The sequence below is a fragment of the Candoia aspera genome, chromosome 4, assembly GCF_035149785.1.
Source record: "Candoia aspera isolate rCanAsp1 chromosome 4, rCanAsp1.hap2, whole genome shotgun sequence".
Lineage (NCBI taxonomy): Eukaryota > Metazoa > Chordata > Lepidosauria > Squamata > Boidae > Candoia > Candoia aspera.
This window is the reverse complement of record NC_086156.1, coordinates 76,312,450-76,331,841: the sequence shown is the minus strand read 5'-3', so window position 1 is coordinate 76,331,841 and position 19,392 is coordinate 76,312,450. Positions and strand designations below refer to the sequence as shown.

General features: G+C 40.8%; 1 protein-coding gene across 1 annotated transcript in view; it reads right to left on the bottom strand.

Moving 5' to 3' along the window:
- STARD3 (StAR related lipid transfer domain containing 3) overlaps positions 1–16,085 on the bottom strand; it is a 44,531-nt gene extending 28,446 nt beyond the window's left edge. The window contains exons 1-2 of the mRNA XM_063300642.1: positions 15,927–16,085; positions 733–1,014 (exon numbers count right to left, since the gene is read on the bottom strand). Coding sequence (XP_063156712.1) covers positions 733–942 — 210 coding nt within the window. The 5' untranslated portion in view covers positions 943–1,014; positions 15,927–16,085. The remainder of the gene's footprint in view (positions 1–732; positions 1,015–15,926) is intronic.
- Positions 16,086–19,392: the final 3,307 nt, after the last annotated feature.

Sequence of the window (19,392 nt, the reverse complement as noted above, 5' to 3'; positions counted from 1 at the left end):
GCACAATGTGTAGGCTGAATAATTCGCCTGAGTCATTAGCTCACCAGCCTGCAGCACACAATGGCATTGATATGTGTAGGTTTGTTTATAAGTGGAGACATGAAGTTGCCTTCCTTCTTTGCCCAACAATTAAAACAGTTCCAAGAGGTTAGTCATCACTGTTTCTGTCCCAGGCTGGTTTACTAGTTAACTGAATTTAAAAACTTGCAGCCTCTCTTTTGGTTTGTGTTTAAACCTGAAATGACCAGGCAATCAGACCAAAACTCCAATGAAACAGAAGGCCCTTTTTAAAAACCTTCTTCGCTAAGATGAAACAACACGCAAACAAAAATTGGCAACTGACAAGCATCCACACAAGCCCCAGTACTTGGGTGAAGAACTACCTTGAATTGCTAAGTAGCTCTGTTCTTAAGGTGGTCTCTCTAACTGAGCATAACTACTCAGACAGAGACAGGCTGATATCAGCAGAATAGCAGCACATCACGGAGAATGGACTAGCCAAACAGAAGCGAAGCTTCTTCTGAAAGAGTCTGGTGCGCTGCTGTTAGCTTGGGCAACCCTTTAACAAGTACAGGGAAAAGCATTTCCAGCTTATGCATTGTGTTCCACCAACTGAAATAGCTATGTAGAATAGTGACTCTGGGGAAACTTTTATTTCCCTGTTTGTTTGAGCAAAAAGGGAGGAATGGGGGAGGGGGAGAAAATCTGACTTGCAAAACCAGCTCAACTCACATTCAGTTCAATTATCCAGAGGAGTGAGATGAAGAGAAGGTCGAAGGTCACAAAGAGGCAGAAGGTTCGCCGCACATCAGAAATAGTCCTCCTTCTCTCAGGAGAAAAGTAGTAATGTGGAGAAAACACCTGGGTGTGTGAAAGTGAGGAAGCAATGGCGGGAAGACTCTGCTCCAAATCAGTGTTCTGCAAGCCATACAACTTGCTCATCCTCGGAAAGAACAGTGAAGTTGCTGACACTCACGTACAGACGTGTCATCCGTGATCTTGTCAATGGATCATCTGTTTTGAGGAAAAGGGGGAAAGAGAGAACACACAGATGAGGCCTTCTGGATGTTAAAGCTATTCTTTCTGCCAAGGAACTCAAGGCAGCAGATTAGATAGATACCCAAGCATATTCTTCAATAACATATTAACTCAGGTTGATTTGCCATGGTTGTACAGCGAGCTCATGGCAAGGGGAACTCCATCACTAGTGCCTGTTCACACAATGTACATGTGCAAAGAAATTCAGGATCCTAACACAGAGAGGAGGGGGATGCGGAGAAAAGAAAAACACTTGAGCAGAATGACCTGAAAAAAATCTGAGTACAAACAATTCACTTTCAATATTTGCTCTGATTTTCACTCCATCAGGTTGGGACCTAGCCTCTATCCTACTTCTATTCTCCTTTAAGAAGGATAAAACAGGCAACAGTAATGCAGGAAGTCCCCTGAAGGATCTTGAACATGTGATGTTTTGGGAAAAATGAACAACTGGTAAGAAACTGTAAAAGTCACATGCACTTCTCAAATATATCATTTGGTAGGTTCGATGGTAGAATGAAGGCAAGTATGAAAATGCTGGGCCACCCCATTCCAGCTTCTGTCAGTTGATCCATATGGGGGATGAGAAAATTGTGTCCCCCTCCCTAATAACTACAACTGTTGTATCAGATGGTGGTTTGCAGATTTGGAAACAATCAAAGGTCATCTAATCCAACTTTCTACCCAAAGACAGCAGGGCTGGAAGAAGTATTCTGCAATAACTAGACTCTAGCAGCAAATTACATGGGAGGAGGGGGACAGCTCAACTCTCCCCATACCTCATTTACAGTTGCTTGGGATAAGACCAGCCACTTACCCAACCAACCCAGCCAGATCAAGTTATGAAATCAAAATTGCAGTTTCAAAACATCTAACAGCAGAAGAGCTCTGTTCCTGCCATCTCTGGGTGTGTGTGTGGATTTTTGGGAGGAGGGGAGTTCCAGATCTGCAAAAAAGTAAACTGTCCAAATTATGAGTCACATGTTACATCTCCCCAAGTGGCAGCTTTCATTATACAACTTATGCCAGCCACAACCAAGAGGCAATTAGACCTTCCATCTGTGCATTTTGCAAGGAAAAGCTACAATTTACACATGTGTGTGCCCTTTCCATAAAGGTTGCTATGTATGTAGGCATCACACTTGGTTCCCAGGCAACATGCAAACAGTCCCTGCTAAAATGACCTTCAAAGCACTAAGCTTCACTGGACTTGGGGGCGGGTGGGGGGGTGTCACTTTAAATAATTCAGTAAAAATTGGCAGTTTCATTTCTTATTGGAGACAAGAGGCCTAAAGTTCAGCCATTTTACAATTCCCTTATAATATATGACTGTACTTCTGTTGATATCATTGCACAACTTGGAGGCCACTTACATATTTATCATAATATCCATCTCAAAAAAAATAATCATGAATCATAATCAATCCCTCTTCAGTGCATTACTGTATTTCTGGTTAAAAGGAACAAGAATGGAGATTTCTCAGAACAAAACCTGGGGATTTATGAAGAGAAGGAAAACAATACTATGCAACTGGTCACCAAAGTTGGAGGGAAGTGAACATATGCTACCAGTCAGAGGAAAAAACCATTTTATTATAAATAAATAAAAAAATACAAAGAGCCCCAAATGTCTATATAATATCGATTCAGTTACAAAATAAAAAAGTTGCCATTTTAATGAATAAAGTCAGAAAAGTTGCCTGTTTCATCAGATTGTAGAGCCAATTTTGCCACATTAAGCATTTTTAGCAGCTCTTGCTTCACAGGGGGCACAGAAATGGTCCAGATTCATTAGGAAAAAATAATTATTTTCTTGTAACAACCCTCTTTTAAACAATATACTTTTTATGCATCAACAGTCAACCTTACTCTGATCATTTGATAAGTAATCCAAGTCATCTGACTCGGGAAATGTCCCCCAAATATTGTAGGGAGTCCTCCTAGATTCACGGCTGCTGTTGGATGGGCAGGTGGAGGCCATGGTGGGGAGGGCCTGTGGCCAGCTTCAGCTGGTGCGCCAGTTGCAGCCCTACCTGAATCATGAAAATCTTGCAATGGGGACTTAACATCTTCATCGCTTTGCAACTAGATCATTGCAATGTGCTATGCGTGGGATTGCCTTTGAAGACTACTCAGAAATGGCTATTGGTACAAAATGCAGTGCCCCAGTTACTGGTGGGATGTTACCTGCCAAAACATCATGCCTGAACTTCAGGCCCTATGTGGGTTGCCAATGTGTTTCTACGTGCAATTCACAGTGCTGGTTTTGACCTATAAAGCTGCATATGGTTTGGTACCTGCAGGACTGCCTCCTCCTACCTGAATTGGCCTGGCCAGTACATTCGTCCTGGGAGCAGCTCTTGATTATACTTCTGGGAAGAGAATGGAAGCTGGGAGGCATTATTTCCCGTTGCAACCCTGGCCCTGTGGAACAATATCCCCCCAAAATTAAGGCTTGCCCCATCCATTTTAACATTCCAAAAGCTACTCATGATGGAGCTCTTCCACAGAGAGTTTGGTGTTAGTTTCTAGTCACCATCTTCACTATTACGGTTATGAGTATTGTCATTGCTTTATTACTTCTTGTATTGTTACTGTTAATTGGTTAAGCTTGTTTCAGTTATTTTTAGCTTTATTCCATACCTTTACCATGGACATTTCAGATGCTGGATTGAATATTGTGAATGTTTTATTGTTAAATGCTATTCTAAACTGCCATGAGTCCGCAAATGATTTAGCAGCATATAAATGCAATAAATATATACCAAAATAAATGAGTTCAAACAAGTGAAGTCTTAGAAGGATTATTCATCATGGTAACTTGGGAGAATTCTGCTTACTGTGTTGGAAATTTCCTTTTTATTTCTTTATTCTATTATGCATCAACTTCACCTGACAAAGTATTGATTTGACTTTTATCTCACGCTTATTTTTGATCAACTCACAGCAGCATACACATTTAATGCTTCTGTCTTCTGCACAACAACAGCCCCGTGACTTTATGCCAATACACTAATTAAGGTTAATAACCTCATCTTCCAGCTTCTGGTCTGCACTTCAGGTCTAAACAGTGGTGTGCATTTTTTTAGCACGCTAACACAGCAGTTGCTCTGCTTCTCTATTTTCCCATGTCTTTATATGAGATGGGGGAATCCCCTCCTGAAACTGTGTACTTAAAACACATTTCGAAAGCAGGAGGAGGCTATTTCGGATTTTTTTAGTGATCAGGAAGCGATTTTTCTCACACATGCATTATTCCTCAGTTGGATTCTTACTCCCTTGATTATTCTATTGTCTGTTTAAATTCCTAATAATTTACCCTAGATACCCTCAGTTCTAATCCCAAGCAACAGTTAAGTAATTAGCAATATGTCAAAAGCCTTCCTTGCTACCTCCGCTGTTGTCCAACCTTTTATCATCTGTTCCAACCATCAATAAACCAATCTTAAATTGTATAGATTGAGTACATTTTGCTTCATGTTCTGCACATCACTTTTCCTTCTGATATCTCAAAGGCTAGAGAGCTGTTAAAAGATCTTAAGCGACAGGAACTGTTGAAATCTAGGCAAATGCTGCAGAATAACCTTGTAACTAAAAATTAAAGGCATACTGCCTTTAACTTTGTTACGTCCCACAGAAGAAGAGTTGAGAGAAGCTTTGGAAGGCCCTGAACCCATAGATCAAAGGCTGGTGCAAAGACTGGGGAAAAACAGACTCATTTAGGCCCGGGACCTGCTTTTTTAGGTTCCAGTTCGGATGTCCTATGAAACCCCAAACCCAAGGGAGCAGTGCCACCACTGAGTTTAATTTCAGAAGACTGAAAGGTGCAGAATTACCAGATTACTGGGAATATTTTGTAGGAATAATGGTCTCTTAGATGTTGCTGTTACTCTTTAATAGCCCTGCATCCAGCTGGCTAGTGTTTGCAAGTCTTAGATGGAGGCTTGAGACCTGTAGCATTAAGCTTTTCCTTTTAGACCAAGCAAGTACTGAAAACAGTGGGTGTGTTAGTCTTGGCAGAGTGCTGGAAAGCGTTTGGCCCAGAGAGATCAGAAAAATCACACACCAGGTATTTCTATAAAAATGAATTTATTTACAGAAAGCACACAAAAAAACATATTTTACAAGCTTGTGCATTCACACATGCTCAGAGAAGACAGGCAGGAAGGCAGGCAGAAAGGAAACTGAAACTAACAAGCCCAGGCAAGCTGCCCTCCAGGCAATTTTCTTATTTGGTCATTCTTCACCCCCAAATTGAGGATACTTAAGTTTGACCTTCTCAACCTGCCAGAGTGATTTGTTACCATAGTAACCTTAATTTCTGTAGCAGAAAACAATATACCAACACTCCCCTTTTTATGCTACAGAATGAGATGCAGACCAATTTGCTTTGTTAACTCTGTATGTCTTGGTAGAGCAAGAGGTTTGGTTAAAAGGTCAGCCATCGTATCTTTTGATTCACAATATTTTAACATTTCCCTTTTGGCTGTCATATCTTTGATATATTGATATCTAATATCGATATGTTCTGTTCTATTCTTGCAGGCTTCAGATTTTGTCATAGCAATGCAAGCTTGATTATCCTCATAAACAGTTATAGGCTGGTTCACTTCCATGCCTATGTCCTTTAACAACAGTTTAAACCATATAACCTCATTACAGGTTTGTGCTAGTGAATAAAATTCTGCTTCTGCAGTGGAAAGAGGAACAAGTGTTTGCTTTCTAGAATGCCAGCCCAAGCTTGACCCAGCAAATTGAATTAAAATCCTAGAAGTGGATTTCCTGTCACTGACATCTGCTCCCCAGTCAGAATCAGCAAAAGCCTGCAATTTCTCTGTTCCACAGGCATTTAGCTTCAGGCAATAATTCTTTGTTCCTTGCAAATACCTCATTAACCTCTTCAATGCTGCTTTTCCAGTAGATGTAGGCTTCTCTAATTAAAATGGCCACAGAATTTGAGATATCTGGATGAGAGTGATTTGCAATGTACAGTAAACTTCCAATTGCAGATCTATATTTCTCTGCCTGAGTTGAGTTTCTTCTATATCTTTCTGAAAATCTGCTATCATAGGAGTAGAGACTGGTTTACAGTCTTGCATGTTAAAATCCTCTAGGAGCTTTTGAATTTTACTCCGTTGGCTGAACAGAAAGCTACCATCCTTCTCCCTGTGCATTTCCAAGCCTAGGTAATTTGTTACTGTTCCAAGGCTTTTTAATGTGAAATGGCTTTTCATGCAGGCTTCAAAATCAAGCCTTTGTTTTTCTGTTGATGTGAACAGCAGCAAATCATCAACATAAATGCACAGATACATACAGCTTTGTTTGTCTTTCTTCACATATACACATGGATCTGCTTTTCCTTTTTCAAAACCAACATTCTGCAGTTTTTCATCTAATTTTTGGTTCCAGGATCTAGCAGCCTGTTTTAACCCATAGATTGACTTCTGCAGTTCACAGACTAGATTCTCCCCTTTTTCATAGCCAGGGGGTTGCTGCATATATAATTTGTGGTCTAAATCACCATTGAGAAATGTAGTTTGAATGTCATAGTGAACTGATATTCCTTTGAGTGCAGCAATTTTTAACAGTAATCTAATTGATTCACCTTTAGTAACTGGTGCAAAAGTCTTGTCAAAGTCTAAATCTTTCCTTTGAGTGAACCCTTTTGCAACCAACCTTGCTTTATATTTTTGGATTTTGCCATCAGCATCCCTTTTCAGTTTGAAAACCCACCTACAACCTAGACAGCATTCATTGGGAGGTAGATCTACCAGTTTCCATGTTTTATTTTCTTTCAAGGATGCTAATTCTTGTTGCATGGCAGAATGCCAATTGTGTGCAATCTCAGGTGGTAAAGCATTCACTTGTTCTAAGGACTCAGGTTTTGTGAATATGTGAAAAGCCTTTACTGTTTCAGCCTGAAAACGTGATGGAGGAACACTTTTATTGCTCCTCTGAGATCTGCAAGGTAATATAGAGCTTACATTTTGACTCTTATCACTTTCCTGAGAAGCATCTGTCTCATCAGACAGATCTTCAGTTTGCTTTTCTGGCTTAATGTCCTCATCAGGCAAAAGATCACTATCAGCAAGTCCTTGCTGTTCTCTTGTTGTTGTTAGATCAACTGGAGAGCTAGAATTTAATCTCCCCCAGTTTTGCTCAGCAAAAGAAGCGCTTTTGCTAATTATTAATTTCTCTCCCATTATGAACCTGTAGCTCCTCTGGCTTTGTTCATAGCCAACAAAGATGGCTTTCTTTGTTGTGGGGCCTCCTTTCCTTCTGTTGTTTTGGTATATGAACCCAAGCAGTGCTACCAAACACTCTAAGATGGCTTACCTTTGGTTTCACACCATAAAACAAATGGAATGGAGTGTCCTGAATCACAGAGTTATACAGTCTGCTTTGCACATAACAGGCAGTGGACATTGCCTCTCCCCAATACTTAAAAGATAAAGTTGAATCTTTAAGATGCGTTCTATCGCATTTTGCAAAGTTCTGCCCTTTCTTTCAGCAACACCATTCTGCTGAGGGGTGTAAGGGTTAGAAAGAATTTGTTCTATCCCCTTTTCCGCTAGGAACCTTCTGAATTTGTGAGAAAGGTACTCTCCTCCTCTATCACATTGGAGTGCAGATACAGGCCTTGGGAATTTTCCATTTGCCCATGTCACAAAACTTTTAAATTCCTCAAATGCTTCATCTTTATGTTTTAAGACGTAGATAAATGTGTATCTTGAGAAATCATCAATGATGGTCATTGCATACCTTGCTTGTCCAAGACTTGGAGCAAAAGGACCAATAATGTCAGAGTGTACAATTTCCAAAGGTCTAGTTGTAACTCTGTCACTGTGCTTACTCACAGGAGCTTTTAGTGTTTTGCACTCTTTGCAAACTACACAATCTAAGTATTTGTCACAGGGTTTAAGCTTTAGGTCAGCACACAGCTGTGGCATTTGTGCTATATACTTGAAATTAGCATGACCAAATCTCCTATGCATCAGGTGTACACATTGGTCATGATATGGCGTGTTGCCAACTGCAGCCTTGCAGCCTGGCTTCCTTGCATTTTGCACAACGTACAAGGAATTTTAACATACCGGTAGCACACACTTTCCCATTTTTACGTATCTCACAACCATTTTTCTTAAATGTTATGATATACCCTGTTGCAGCTAATTGTGCCACAGATAAAAGGTTTGATTGTAAATTTGGCACATACAACACAGCTTTCACAGTTTCTCCCAAGCAGGATAAATACAAGTCACCTTGTCCCATAATTTTGGTCACAGACCCATCAGCCAAAGATACACTTTGTCTGTTTGTTTCAGACAGTGACACAAAAGAGCTTTTACAATTACATAAATGACAATTGGCCCCAGAATCTAACACCCATACATCAGAATTACCCTTCTCAGCAACCTGTGCAATTTGGGTTGTCTGAAGAGCCTTCTTCTGTGATGCCCTTGTGTCCTTCTTCTCTGTCTTTCTACTCTTGGGTCTCAAGGTACGGTCTTTCTGCAAAAGTCCAGCTGAACCACAACTAAAGCATCACTGGCTGGCTAGCGCTGTAGCCTCAGCTTCTTTTCCCTTCTTTTCTGATGCTGCAGCTTTCCAGAAGAGATGGGGGGGGGATCTTTCCTTTCTCTTCTCCCATTCAGCAAGTAAGCACTGTGTAACGATGGGGTGAGGTCTGCTTCAGGCATAGCCTCCAAGGTACAAATCAGCGTGTCCCACGTTTCATTCAGTGAGGACAGCAGGATATAGGATTTTGTGAGAGGTGTGAATTCCATTCCTCTCCTGCAACTCAACGAACAGCTGCTGAATATAATGCAGGTGCTCAGGAAGGCTATCTCCTTCTGCAAGGTAGGCTTTGTACAGCTTTTTGGTCAGGGTAACTTTACTCCCTGCTGTTGCCTTTACATACAAGTCTCTCAAAGCGTCCCAAAGTTGCTTGGCAGACTGCATGCCTCTCACGTGCACTAGCTGATTGACTTCAACTCCCAGGATAATGGTGGCTCTAGCCCGCTCATCCTGTCTCAGCCATTCAGCACTGGGATTTTGGGGGGTTTGCTCACCAATTGGCAGCCAAAGATTCTCTCTGCGAAGATACATTTCCATCTTCAGGGCCCAATTCAAATAGTTTGTCTCTGGCGCTCCAGAGGCATTGCTGAGGGTTGGGAGGTAGCCACGGCTTCTTCCTTCTTTTGCAAGTCACCTCAGCTGGCTTCTTTGTCCTGCAGACCGGCAGTGGCTGGAAAATCTCCAGGCGGCTCCAAAGAAAAATCTTCACAGGTCTTTGCTACCTGCCTTTAAATTGTGCATGAGGTGTGGAGCTGATCTCTCTGCTCTCTCTGGGGTTTCCCTGGGTTTCTTACTGGGTTTACTGGGCCCATAACCTCTTGGCAGAGCGCTGGAAAGCGTTTGGCCGAGAGAGATCAGAAAAATCACACACCAAGTATTTCTATAAAAATAAATTTATTTACAGAAAGCACAAAAAAAAAACATATTTTACAAGCTTGCCCATTCACACGCACTCAGAGAAGACAGGCAGGAAGGCAGGCAGAAAGGAAACTGAAACTAACAAGCCCAGGCAAGCTGCCCTCCAGGCAATTTCCTTATTTGGTCATTCTTTTCACCCCGAAATTGAGGATACTTAAGTTTGACCTTCTCACCCTGCCAGAGTGATTTGTTACCATAGTAACCTTAATTTCTGTAGCAGAAAACAATATACCAATAGTTAGAAAGCATGCTAAACACTGGTTTACAAATCACAGTGGCTAAGCCAAAACTACATAGAATGTATTTCTTAGTATGACATGTGAATTGAACCATCACATCAAGCCACTGAGTGTGCTTTTATTCATTGTGTGAACACAGTCAATGTCTTTGAACTCTTTGACCTTTTTGATCAGCAGACCTATAACCTGCCCTGTATTGCCTGCCTGCCTTCATGGATTAGAACTTTGAACTCTACTTTTCTTTGTATTCATTAGGACTAGACTTTTGTCATGTTCACCGTTGCGGTGTTTATACATCGTAACGGTTTACTTGCCATGGTGCTGATACGTGTGCTGGCTGGGAGGGTGCTGCTGAGAGCCTTGTACTCAAGACGTGCTGGACTGTGCCAGGGAGGAATGTGTTTGGGCTATCTCTTAAATGTCAAGGTCTTTTTACCCGTTGATCAGCAGAGCTTGTTAGGAGCACCTGGGAATGTGGGGTGGTACTGTATGCGAAGGAGGGGGTGGGCTGATGTTTGAAACGGTGATATTTAGTTTGAGTTTAGGCGCACTTTTCTCATTCTCAGCTTTTTACCTGTTTGCACTCTTTTCTAAACAAACCCAGAACCTGAATTGTGATTTTGAGTCTGAGAGTTTTATTTGGAGTAAGGCAATCATCACAACTTTGATCACTGCTCAACATGTTTTATTAGGTTGTTTATTGGCTTACATGATCCTTATTTTGCTTGTGCTTAGCTGAAGTGCCATTTTAGAGCAGGACACTAGCAGCATGAACTTTTTCATACTGAGGACACCAATCTTCTTAGAACTCCTTCACCCAGTGTAAAAAAGTAAAATATACCTGTGAGATAAAAGTCATTGTGGATAGCCCCACATTACTTCTAGACCTCGAATCATACCTTGCAAATTATACTGTGGAATGCTGATAGATTTTCCCTTCATAGTCCAATCTTTCCCACTGAATTCTTTCCAGAGATATTGGTCTAGAGTTCCCTTCATTCCAGCTAGTATTGCCAAGATGGCAAAAAGTGAAGGTAGTTGCAATCCAGGGCATCTTTAAGGAAAATAAATGCTGCTCTGGTCCTTGTTCCTTTGTGAAGTCTGGAACCCAGGTGGAATTTTTGTACTCCTGCTTTTTGTTAGTGGTGCACTTGAACTGCTTAGCTACTGCCTTGGTATCATGATTCATGGTAATGGAGTGTTTCAAATAAAATATTCAAGACCAAGATGTCTTAAAGAGTATTGACGGCAGTTCATACAGAATTCCAATTTTCAGATAGACATCCTACTTAGAGAATAAATCAACTGTAATGTTCAAGCCTGAGGAAGCAGTTAAAGGTAGAGGGAAATGGGCAATTTCTCTTCTGCCCCCACCCCCTCTCTTACGTAGGAACCGGGAGACAGTGAGTTACAGCCCTTCCTTAGGCACAACAGCTGCCTGGATAACTTTTGGCCAGTGACTCCCAAACAGGGAGCAAACCCCACAGTCACTAGCACTGATGATGTTACCTAGTTGGCTAATGAATTGTCTGCAAGCAAACAACCAAGCTCAGAGAGCACCAAGGACGCCACAAGGATAGCACTGTTTCATTACCTACGTGAAATATTAGTACCTATTCATGTTCACTATTACAAGGTAAAAGTGTGTTGAATCCTGAACTAGTCAAAATTCATAGCAGGATGTTCAGTTCAAACTCTAAGAATTCTCCCTCTGTCCACAAGTAATCAGGGTAAGTACGGTGGTGATGACTAAAAGAAATCGCTGTAGCTGCAACAAATAGTAAGCACATACATTTGGGCAAGTATGTATTTGTTGAGTTTGTAAGTAAAACCTAAATTTGCAGCCTGAAGCAATGGCTGAAGCAAGGCTTAGCTAAAAGGTGGAAGGACAGATAACCAACCAGATCAAACCAACTTAATCAGAGGAGCTAAGTAGTAGCATAATATCTTGCACCTAGGTCATTTATAGTTTGCAAAACCCAACATAGCATTTGAAAACTGATGTGGCAACTCTGAGTTTTAAACGATATCTAATTTGGCAATGTGCTTAAATGTCCAAATGTTACCCAAAGGATATGAGAGAAAACTGTATTGTGCATATTTCAAAACATGCAATTATTTCTACTTCCTAATATGAAAATGTTCTATTCCCCCCAGGGAGAAGACCTCCTTTTACTGAAAGCAGTGCCTCCACTTTCTGCTTATTGGAGCTCACATTACCATGCAAAATAATGACATAAACCACAAAGACAAAGGATATATTTTGCAATTATAAGGCAACAATTGGATACAACCCCTATTATCCCAAAGATCCTTTTTCACTTTACAATCAATAGAGAAAAGACTAGTATTTACCGACTGGAAATATTTTTAATTCTACTTTGCTGCAGTGCTCAATCACCTCTCTTGTGATCCAAAGTGATTAAAAAAAACGCTAAGCAAATTATAAAAAATACAGTTTAATATGAATCCAGTATAAAAAGAACAGGCAAAAAAATATTTGGGCAGTGTGAGAGAGAGTGAGCACAACAAAAGTGGATCTAACTTGTTTTCCTGCCATACAAACTTTAGAAACTGGTAGAATGTGCAAGGCCTTTCCCAGCAACAAGTGACAACAGGTACCTTAATAAGTAGTAGAATAGTATTTTGGACCTACATCATTTACAGCTTGCACTACACAATCCTGTAGAAGTTTATCCAAACAAAATTTAAATAGGACTCACTACAGATTTCCTCCTACAAGGTAACAACCAGCACTGAGAGTCTGGAAACAAAACAAGCCAAGGAGCAAAGTAGCCATCTGTTCTCGATCACTGTTCAAAGACCAACTGCAACTTGTAAAATTTTCAGATAAGATTTCATTTACCATCAATAAACCCTTATCTGCCTAAAGCAGTGTTGCAAGGAGCCAGAAAAGCAGGAAAATTCTAGAATCACTCTCAGACCTGGTCCTTCCTAGCTTCATTACTGTACCTGTTATCACTGAAAGGGGATAAAAACCCTGAGACTCTTAACCACTACACTAGTACCAGCATTTTCACATACATGTGCATTATCTTGCAAGTTGGTATGGCTAGAATATGTTGAAACTTAAATCAAGCAACTTTCCTTCTCCCCTTCTAAACTCCCTAGAACAGTGTTTCTCAATTTTGGCAACTTTAAGATATGTGGACTTCAACTCCCAGAATTCCCTGGCCAGCATGGCTTATAATACAGTATTGATTTCTCTTACTGTTTGTGAAGTCATATGGACACTGTAATATTTTTTTGTTCCTATAACTGCTCTTTCTTTTTCAATGGCTCAAAAGCTTTTGCATATTTTATAAGTCATGTTGCCAGGAAATACTGTTCAGTATTTTGTAATATACTCATGTTGTTTAAAACCCCCCCAGAAACAAACAACAGCAACTTTCCTTCCCCCATTTTACTGTCAATTTTCTTCCTCCTATATAGTATCTCTTGTTATTTGCAAAAGGACATGTACTGAAGTCTAAGATGCCCTCCCTTTAATATAGAAAAAATCATATAAGAAAGACGTATTTCCTATACTTAGGGGCACAATCAACTTTTTAATAACATGACATTACATAAAATGATGATTCAGAAAATCTCAGATTGAAGTTTTATCTTTGCCACAAGTTGGCTGGATGTTAGATAAGCCACTATTCATTCACAAAACCTAAGATCTCAACAATTCAGCTTTAAGATGCCAGAAAATAGAATATCTTTCTGCTACAACACATAAACACAAAGTATTTGGGTATTCTAAAGGTTAAATAAAATATTTTTATTTGAAAAACCGATGTGACAACTGAGTTTTAAGCAATATCTAAATTTGGCTCTAAAGCAACAAATAAAAACTGTATTTATAACTCATCCCTCACTGGGGCACAGCCCAAGTACAAATAAGATTAACATGCTAAAACAGAAGTGAATCATACAAACAGTATAAATCAATATACATCATCATATATTTACCATCACCATAAAAATAACACTTAACAAAACCAAACCCTGTATCTATTACCTGACACTCCCACTTATGAATTTACTAAGAATTTACCCTACCATCTAATTTTACTAACCACCATTTCAATATTTGCTTACACCACTTCCACCAATCAGTCTATATTATTGAACACATAAGCTTTCATACGTCTCTTGAATGAACCAGAGGATGTGTGGGACCAAGATGGAGTAACACACAAAGATGGAATGAAAAGAAGCACCTGTCCTCACAATTGTGTTGTACAAACAGGACTATGCCAAGACAGGAGCTGGAACAAATACTCAAGAACGGTTAATTGCGGGGCTTAAACTCTAGCACAAAAAGCTTAAATTGGGCTCTAGCCCTAATTGGAAGGCAGTGTAAAACCCAACACTGGAAATTCACATGGGATAAATGAGGGAAGTCCAGAACAATGGGCACTGCAAAATTCTGGATCAGGGTTAACAGAGAAGGAAGGATAAAGGAAGACCTACCCCCAGACTTCTGTAATAGTCCATGAGAAATTGAACTTCATGAAAAATGAAGTTACAATCTTTCAATTTGTATCTCACACCCACATAACTTTAGCCAAATTGTATTTTTAGCCTCCACACACCAACACGTATTATCATCATCATCATCATCATCCTCAATCAAGCCACTGCAGGAGGAAGGCCTCTTCATCAAAGGCTATAGAACATAATCTACCACTCTGGTCCAGTACAGTTTGGCAGATAGATGTTTTTCGACTTCCCAGCTGACAGAAGCTCAGTTACTCAGCTGGCTTCCATGCCTAAGGGAGGACTACAATCTGGGTCTCCCTGCTCCTTGTCCAGCCCCTTAACCACTATACCACATTTTGTCATTAAACTCCACTACCCATTATGCCTTCTCTTTTACCAGAAGAAAGTAAAGTAGCGTCTGCAGGTACAGTATCAAAGTATCTCCTGCTGCCCACCAGTTTCCCTGTCCCGCTTGACGGTTACAATTAGAGAAATAAATAGGAGGCTAGCACCAGTGTCTTTAGGGGATGGCAGAAAACACACTGGGTACTTGTTTTCTGCTGGTAAATTTGATTTTGGGACTGGCTATACCAACCATCACAGCCATTTTGTGAATAGGAAATTCTTTTACGGCAGCTCTCAAATGTTCCCATAAGCTCTCAAATCTCTATCCAGCCCCCAAAAGTTGCCTAGCCCTATTTTTTTAAGTGCCTTTGAATCAGTGTTAACTCCTGGCAACTGCCTGGACAAGTCCCTGCAGTTTTAATGGCATGATTTCAGAAGTGGTTTCTCATTGCCTGCTTCTTAGGGCTGAGAGAATGACTGGCCCAGGGTCACTCAGTTGCTTTTATACCTAAAACAGAAATAGAACTCACCGTTTCCTGGTTTATAGCCTGATGCCTTAACCACTACACCAAACTGGCTCTCAGCCCTAACAACGCATACATTTATCTACCAATAGAACATGGTATGACTCTGCAGGCATATCATGCAGTGGGTTCTAGTCACTCTCAGCACAACCTGCCTCATAGGACTGTTGTGGGGAAAAATGGAAGAAGTAACCATTATGGAAACTTCCTTCAGCTCCTGAAAGAAAGGCAGGATATAAATCAAACAGATTAAATCTTTAAAAGGTCACTCCAGTCTTCCCCAATCTACTACCCTTCACATGTGTTACCCCAGTTTTCAACGCTGCTGTCCAAAATATCTGTTAAGGCAATAGATTAGGAAATGTTGATTTATACCGTAATAGACATATCAATCCCTTAAGTGTTATAAGGCAGTTGTTTCAGTCTCTTACCTCCATAACATAACAACAGATAACATAAAGCTAAAAAAGGCTCTACGCTATCACTCACTAAGCCTAGCAAAAACTGCGGCAGATTCTGCCCGCCCAAACCTTGAGCCCCAAATCTGCAATACAAGGAAAACACTAACGTTTCTCATAGGGTTGTTTTAAACCTTCCGACACTAATAAATATTGAATCATTTATTTTGAACAATCTATCTGGCAACACAATATAAAAATACTGCTTTTTATTATTAAAGACTAAATGATGTTAAAGTATTAATCCTTATGATAAAAAAACCCCACTCCGTAAGGCACTCTTTCCTCATGAAGCCCCCATTCTTCGGCGCTGCACCCACTATCTGGGCATTTACCTGGACAGTCGCTGCCTCAATTCCCCACCGACAAGAGGAATCAAGTGAAAAAAAGGCGGAAGTCACCCCATTCGGGTCGCACACCACTTCCGGTCACATGGTTTAAATGTGACCAAGCATGAGCCGGAACACCCCCTACTCTTAGCTTCGATTACTCCGAAAGAGAAACAAAAAGCTGGAGGACAAATATTCTAACCGGGATGAGAGGGTGGGGCATGGAAGACAAAAGGTCATTTCTACTGGCTGAGGCGGATGGGAAGAAGGAAGCCACGCCCATTGGTTGAGAGCAAATCGATTTGATTGGCTAAGGAGAGGAAAAAAGGGGTTTTAGAGCGCGAGGCAAAGCACGCTCGATGTCGGAGGAATTGAGTAGGGAGTGCTATTTGGTTAAAGAGGTGTAAATGACGGGAGAAATTGGTGGAAAGAAAAAGAGAAAGCCCCAAACACCAAATTATCTCGAATGCAAGAGCACCGATTGGTTGTTGCTCCGTAACAGGACGCTGTTTGCTCGAAGCAGAACCATACTAACCGAAGAAGGAAAAACAAACGCAAGAGCGCCGATTGGCTGCTCCTTGTGGAGAGGCGGAGTCATGAACTCTTCCCCGAAAGGTTGAAGTGTGTGGGCATGCGCGTGGAGGTACACCTGGCGCGAGACTTGAATCTTTTGAGTATATTACGTTTAAGATCCCAGCGTTCCACTTTTGTGTCAGCAGACGGTAAATCACCCACAAGAAGGCTGGTTGTTGGTTCTTTGTACATTTGTGTCCTGTCCCCTTTTTATAACTGCCCATGCTTTTTGTCCGTGTCCAGTCTCAGTTCATACAGTATATAACTCAAGGCAGCAGACATACCTAATACTCCTGCCTCCTATTTTCCCCACAACAACAACCCTGTGAGGTGGGTTGAGCTGAGAGAGTGATTGCCTAAAGTCATCCAGCTGGCTTTCAAGCCTAAGGGAGGCCTAGAACTCTGTCTCCTAGTTTTTAGGCCAGCATCTTAGTCACTGCACCAAACTGGCTCTCAGTGCTAATATGCCCAATAGAGTGGAGCGATTACAGTAGTTCCTGTGATTTGCAATTTACTTTGCAGTTACACCACACTGGTGGCTCATATTAAGTTTGCAAGCAGCTAGCAACTATCCCAAATCCTTCAAAGTACTGTTACCAAGCCAGGCATCATCCATATATTTTTTTTAATCTGTTCAGTTGTGTCCGATTCTTGGAGACTGCCTGGACAAGTCCCTGCAGTTTTCTTGGCAAGGTTTTTCAGAAGGGGTTTGCCATTGGCTCCTTTCCAGGGCTGAGAGAGACTGGCCCAAGGTCACCCAGCTGGCTTTGTGCCTAAGGGTGGGACTAGAACTCACAGTCTTCTGGTTTCTAGCCTGATGCCTTAACCACAACCCAAAACTGGCTCTCATCATCCAGATAGAAGTGTGTATTTGATGTTTTCACAGGGTGCAGTTTCTAATTATTCCAGGTGGGGAATTTGCATCCTTTACCAAAGGGTAATGCTTTATAGACACTTTCATTGGGATAGTCGCCAATTATGTTCCTTATTATTCACTGCCAGCTCAGATCCCAATAATCTCTCTTGCTCTCAAGTTGGTTTTTTTTTTATTTGATTATATAGGACTGCATTTGACATTTTCATGTCCAGTTATTTTTCACCAGTCCTCTCATTTTGGGGAAGTTTGCTCTTTCAGAATCAAGTATAATCATGCTGAACTTTTTTTTTAGCAATCATTGAATTGCATGCATTAATTCAGTTAATATAAACTGAAAACCTAACCTTACATGTCTTGTTCTGTTTAATGTTGTAACACATGTCAATCATTCTTTAGATGTTGACAGTTTCCAATTACGTTTTAAAACTGAACTGAATTGCTTGCAGTTTTAGTTATCTAAATTTTATTTTCTTTATTCAATTTCTTTCTGGTATAAACAATAGTAAAGAGTTATTAAATGTGTATCAAAGTATATCAGCAGGAAAGTTTTAAAGCTGTATCCTATTCCTGTGGAATAGAGGCAGTAAGTTACCATTTGTAGAAAACCTTTTGGTTATGTCTGTTAGATTTTCTTAAGAAAGAGGCTCCTTATGTGAGGACCCCCAGCAAAAGGGCCTGTCCTTCATTTCTGCCTAAGGTGTTACTGGAAAATAAACACACAAATCTGCTTCATATCTCACAAAGCCATTTATGATTTGTTTTATTTTTGCTTTACCTGTACCATTTGTGGTTCATTAAACCATGGTTAAGCAAATATTCCCCCTCAAGTCCTGCTCTGCTGCCTCGTTATGGGGGAAGGGGGTTGTTGTTTCTGACAGGGATGAGTGAAGGATTCCAGGTGTTTATGCCAAGAGGACATATTGCCAAAGTGTGAAGGTCATACCAGCTGTCCAGCTAAAGCAGCCTTTCTCAACCTTTTGACCCTGGAGGAACCCTTGAAATATTTTTCAGGCCTCAGGGAACCTCTGCACATTCAGGCTCAAATATAGGCCAGAAGTTGCAAAATTATATTTGTTTCATGTGTAGGCTGTAAATACTGTATGCATTAACAGTGTTCTTAACCTAAAAAGAGCGAATGAAACTTACCTCTTTAATGTGAAGTTGCCCGAATTTGAAATACTTTTTAAAATAAATCCTGATCTCCCAGGGGACCTCTCGCGGAACCCTAGGGTCCCACGGAACCCTGGTTGAGAAACCTTAGCTAATGCAAGCAGGCCCCTATATTGAGCAACAGCCATATAGGAAGATGCTAGAAGCGGTGATCACTTTAGTGACAATGATAAAGGCATCATTTCATACTGCATGGGAGAAGGCAATGGTAAACCACTCTATCATGCTTTATCCCATATTCAGGAGCTGTTTTTTGACAGATGGTTGTGAAGATTTATGTCCACCATGGCTCCTACTACAGTACACTGAACAGGAACAGCATAGAGAGTAATCTTTATGATGATGTTGCTGTTGATACTATGGCAATCTCGCTGCTGTTTCCTCTCTATAAAAAGCGGGTCTAGTACTTCAAAGTCACGTGCACTGCTGCATGGAATGGGAGCAATGATGGAGAATGATTTTCATGGCAGTGTTACTGTCAGTATTCATCTTGCTGTTGCTCCTTCTCCACTCCTCTTTTTTAAAAAGATGTTATTTTAAAAAGAAAAGTGTAGTGCTTTCCTGTAGCATACTCACACAAGAGTGTTGAACATTACTTTGAAAGAGATCTAGCACTGTTTAACAAGAGTGGTGAATTCATGTTAATACGGAGTTTGAGTACAACCTGATTAAGCCCCAGCCTAGCAACATATGGACAATGACACGTGGAAGCCAAGTGTCCTGTTAGTCCGGCAACACAAATCAAAATGGCCTTAGAGGGTAGTGCTCAGCAACTGGAGTGGAGTACAGTACACAGTGTAGCCGAATATGGCCAATAGAAGTTGGGCAGATCTCAGGCTCTAATGGTGTAAT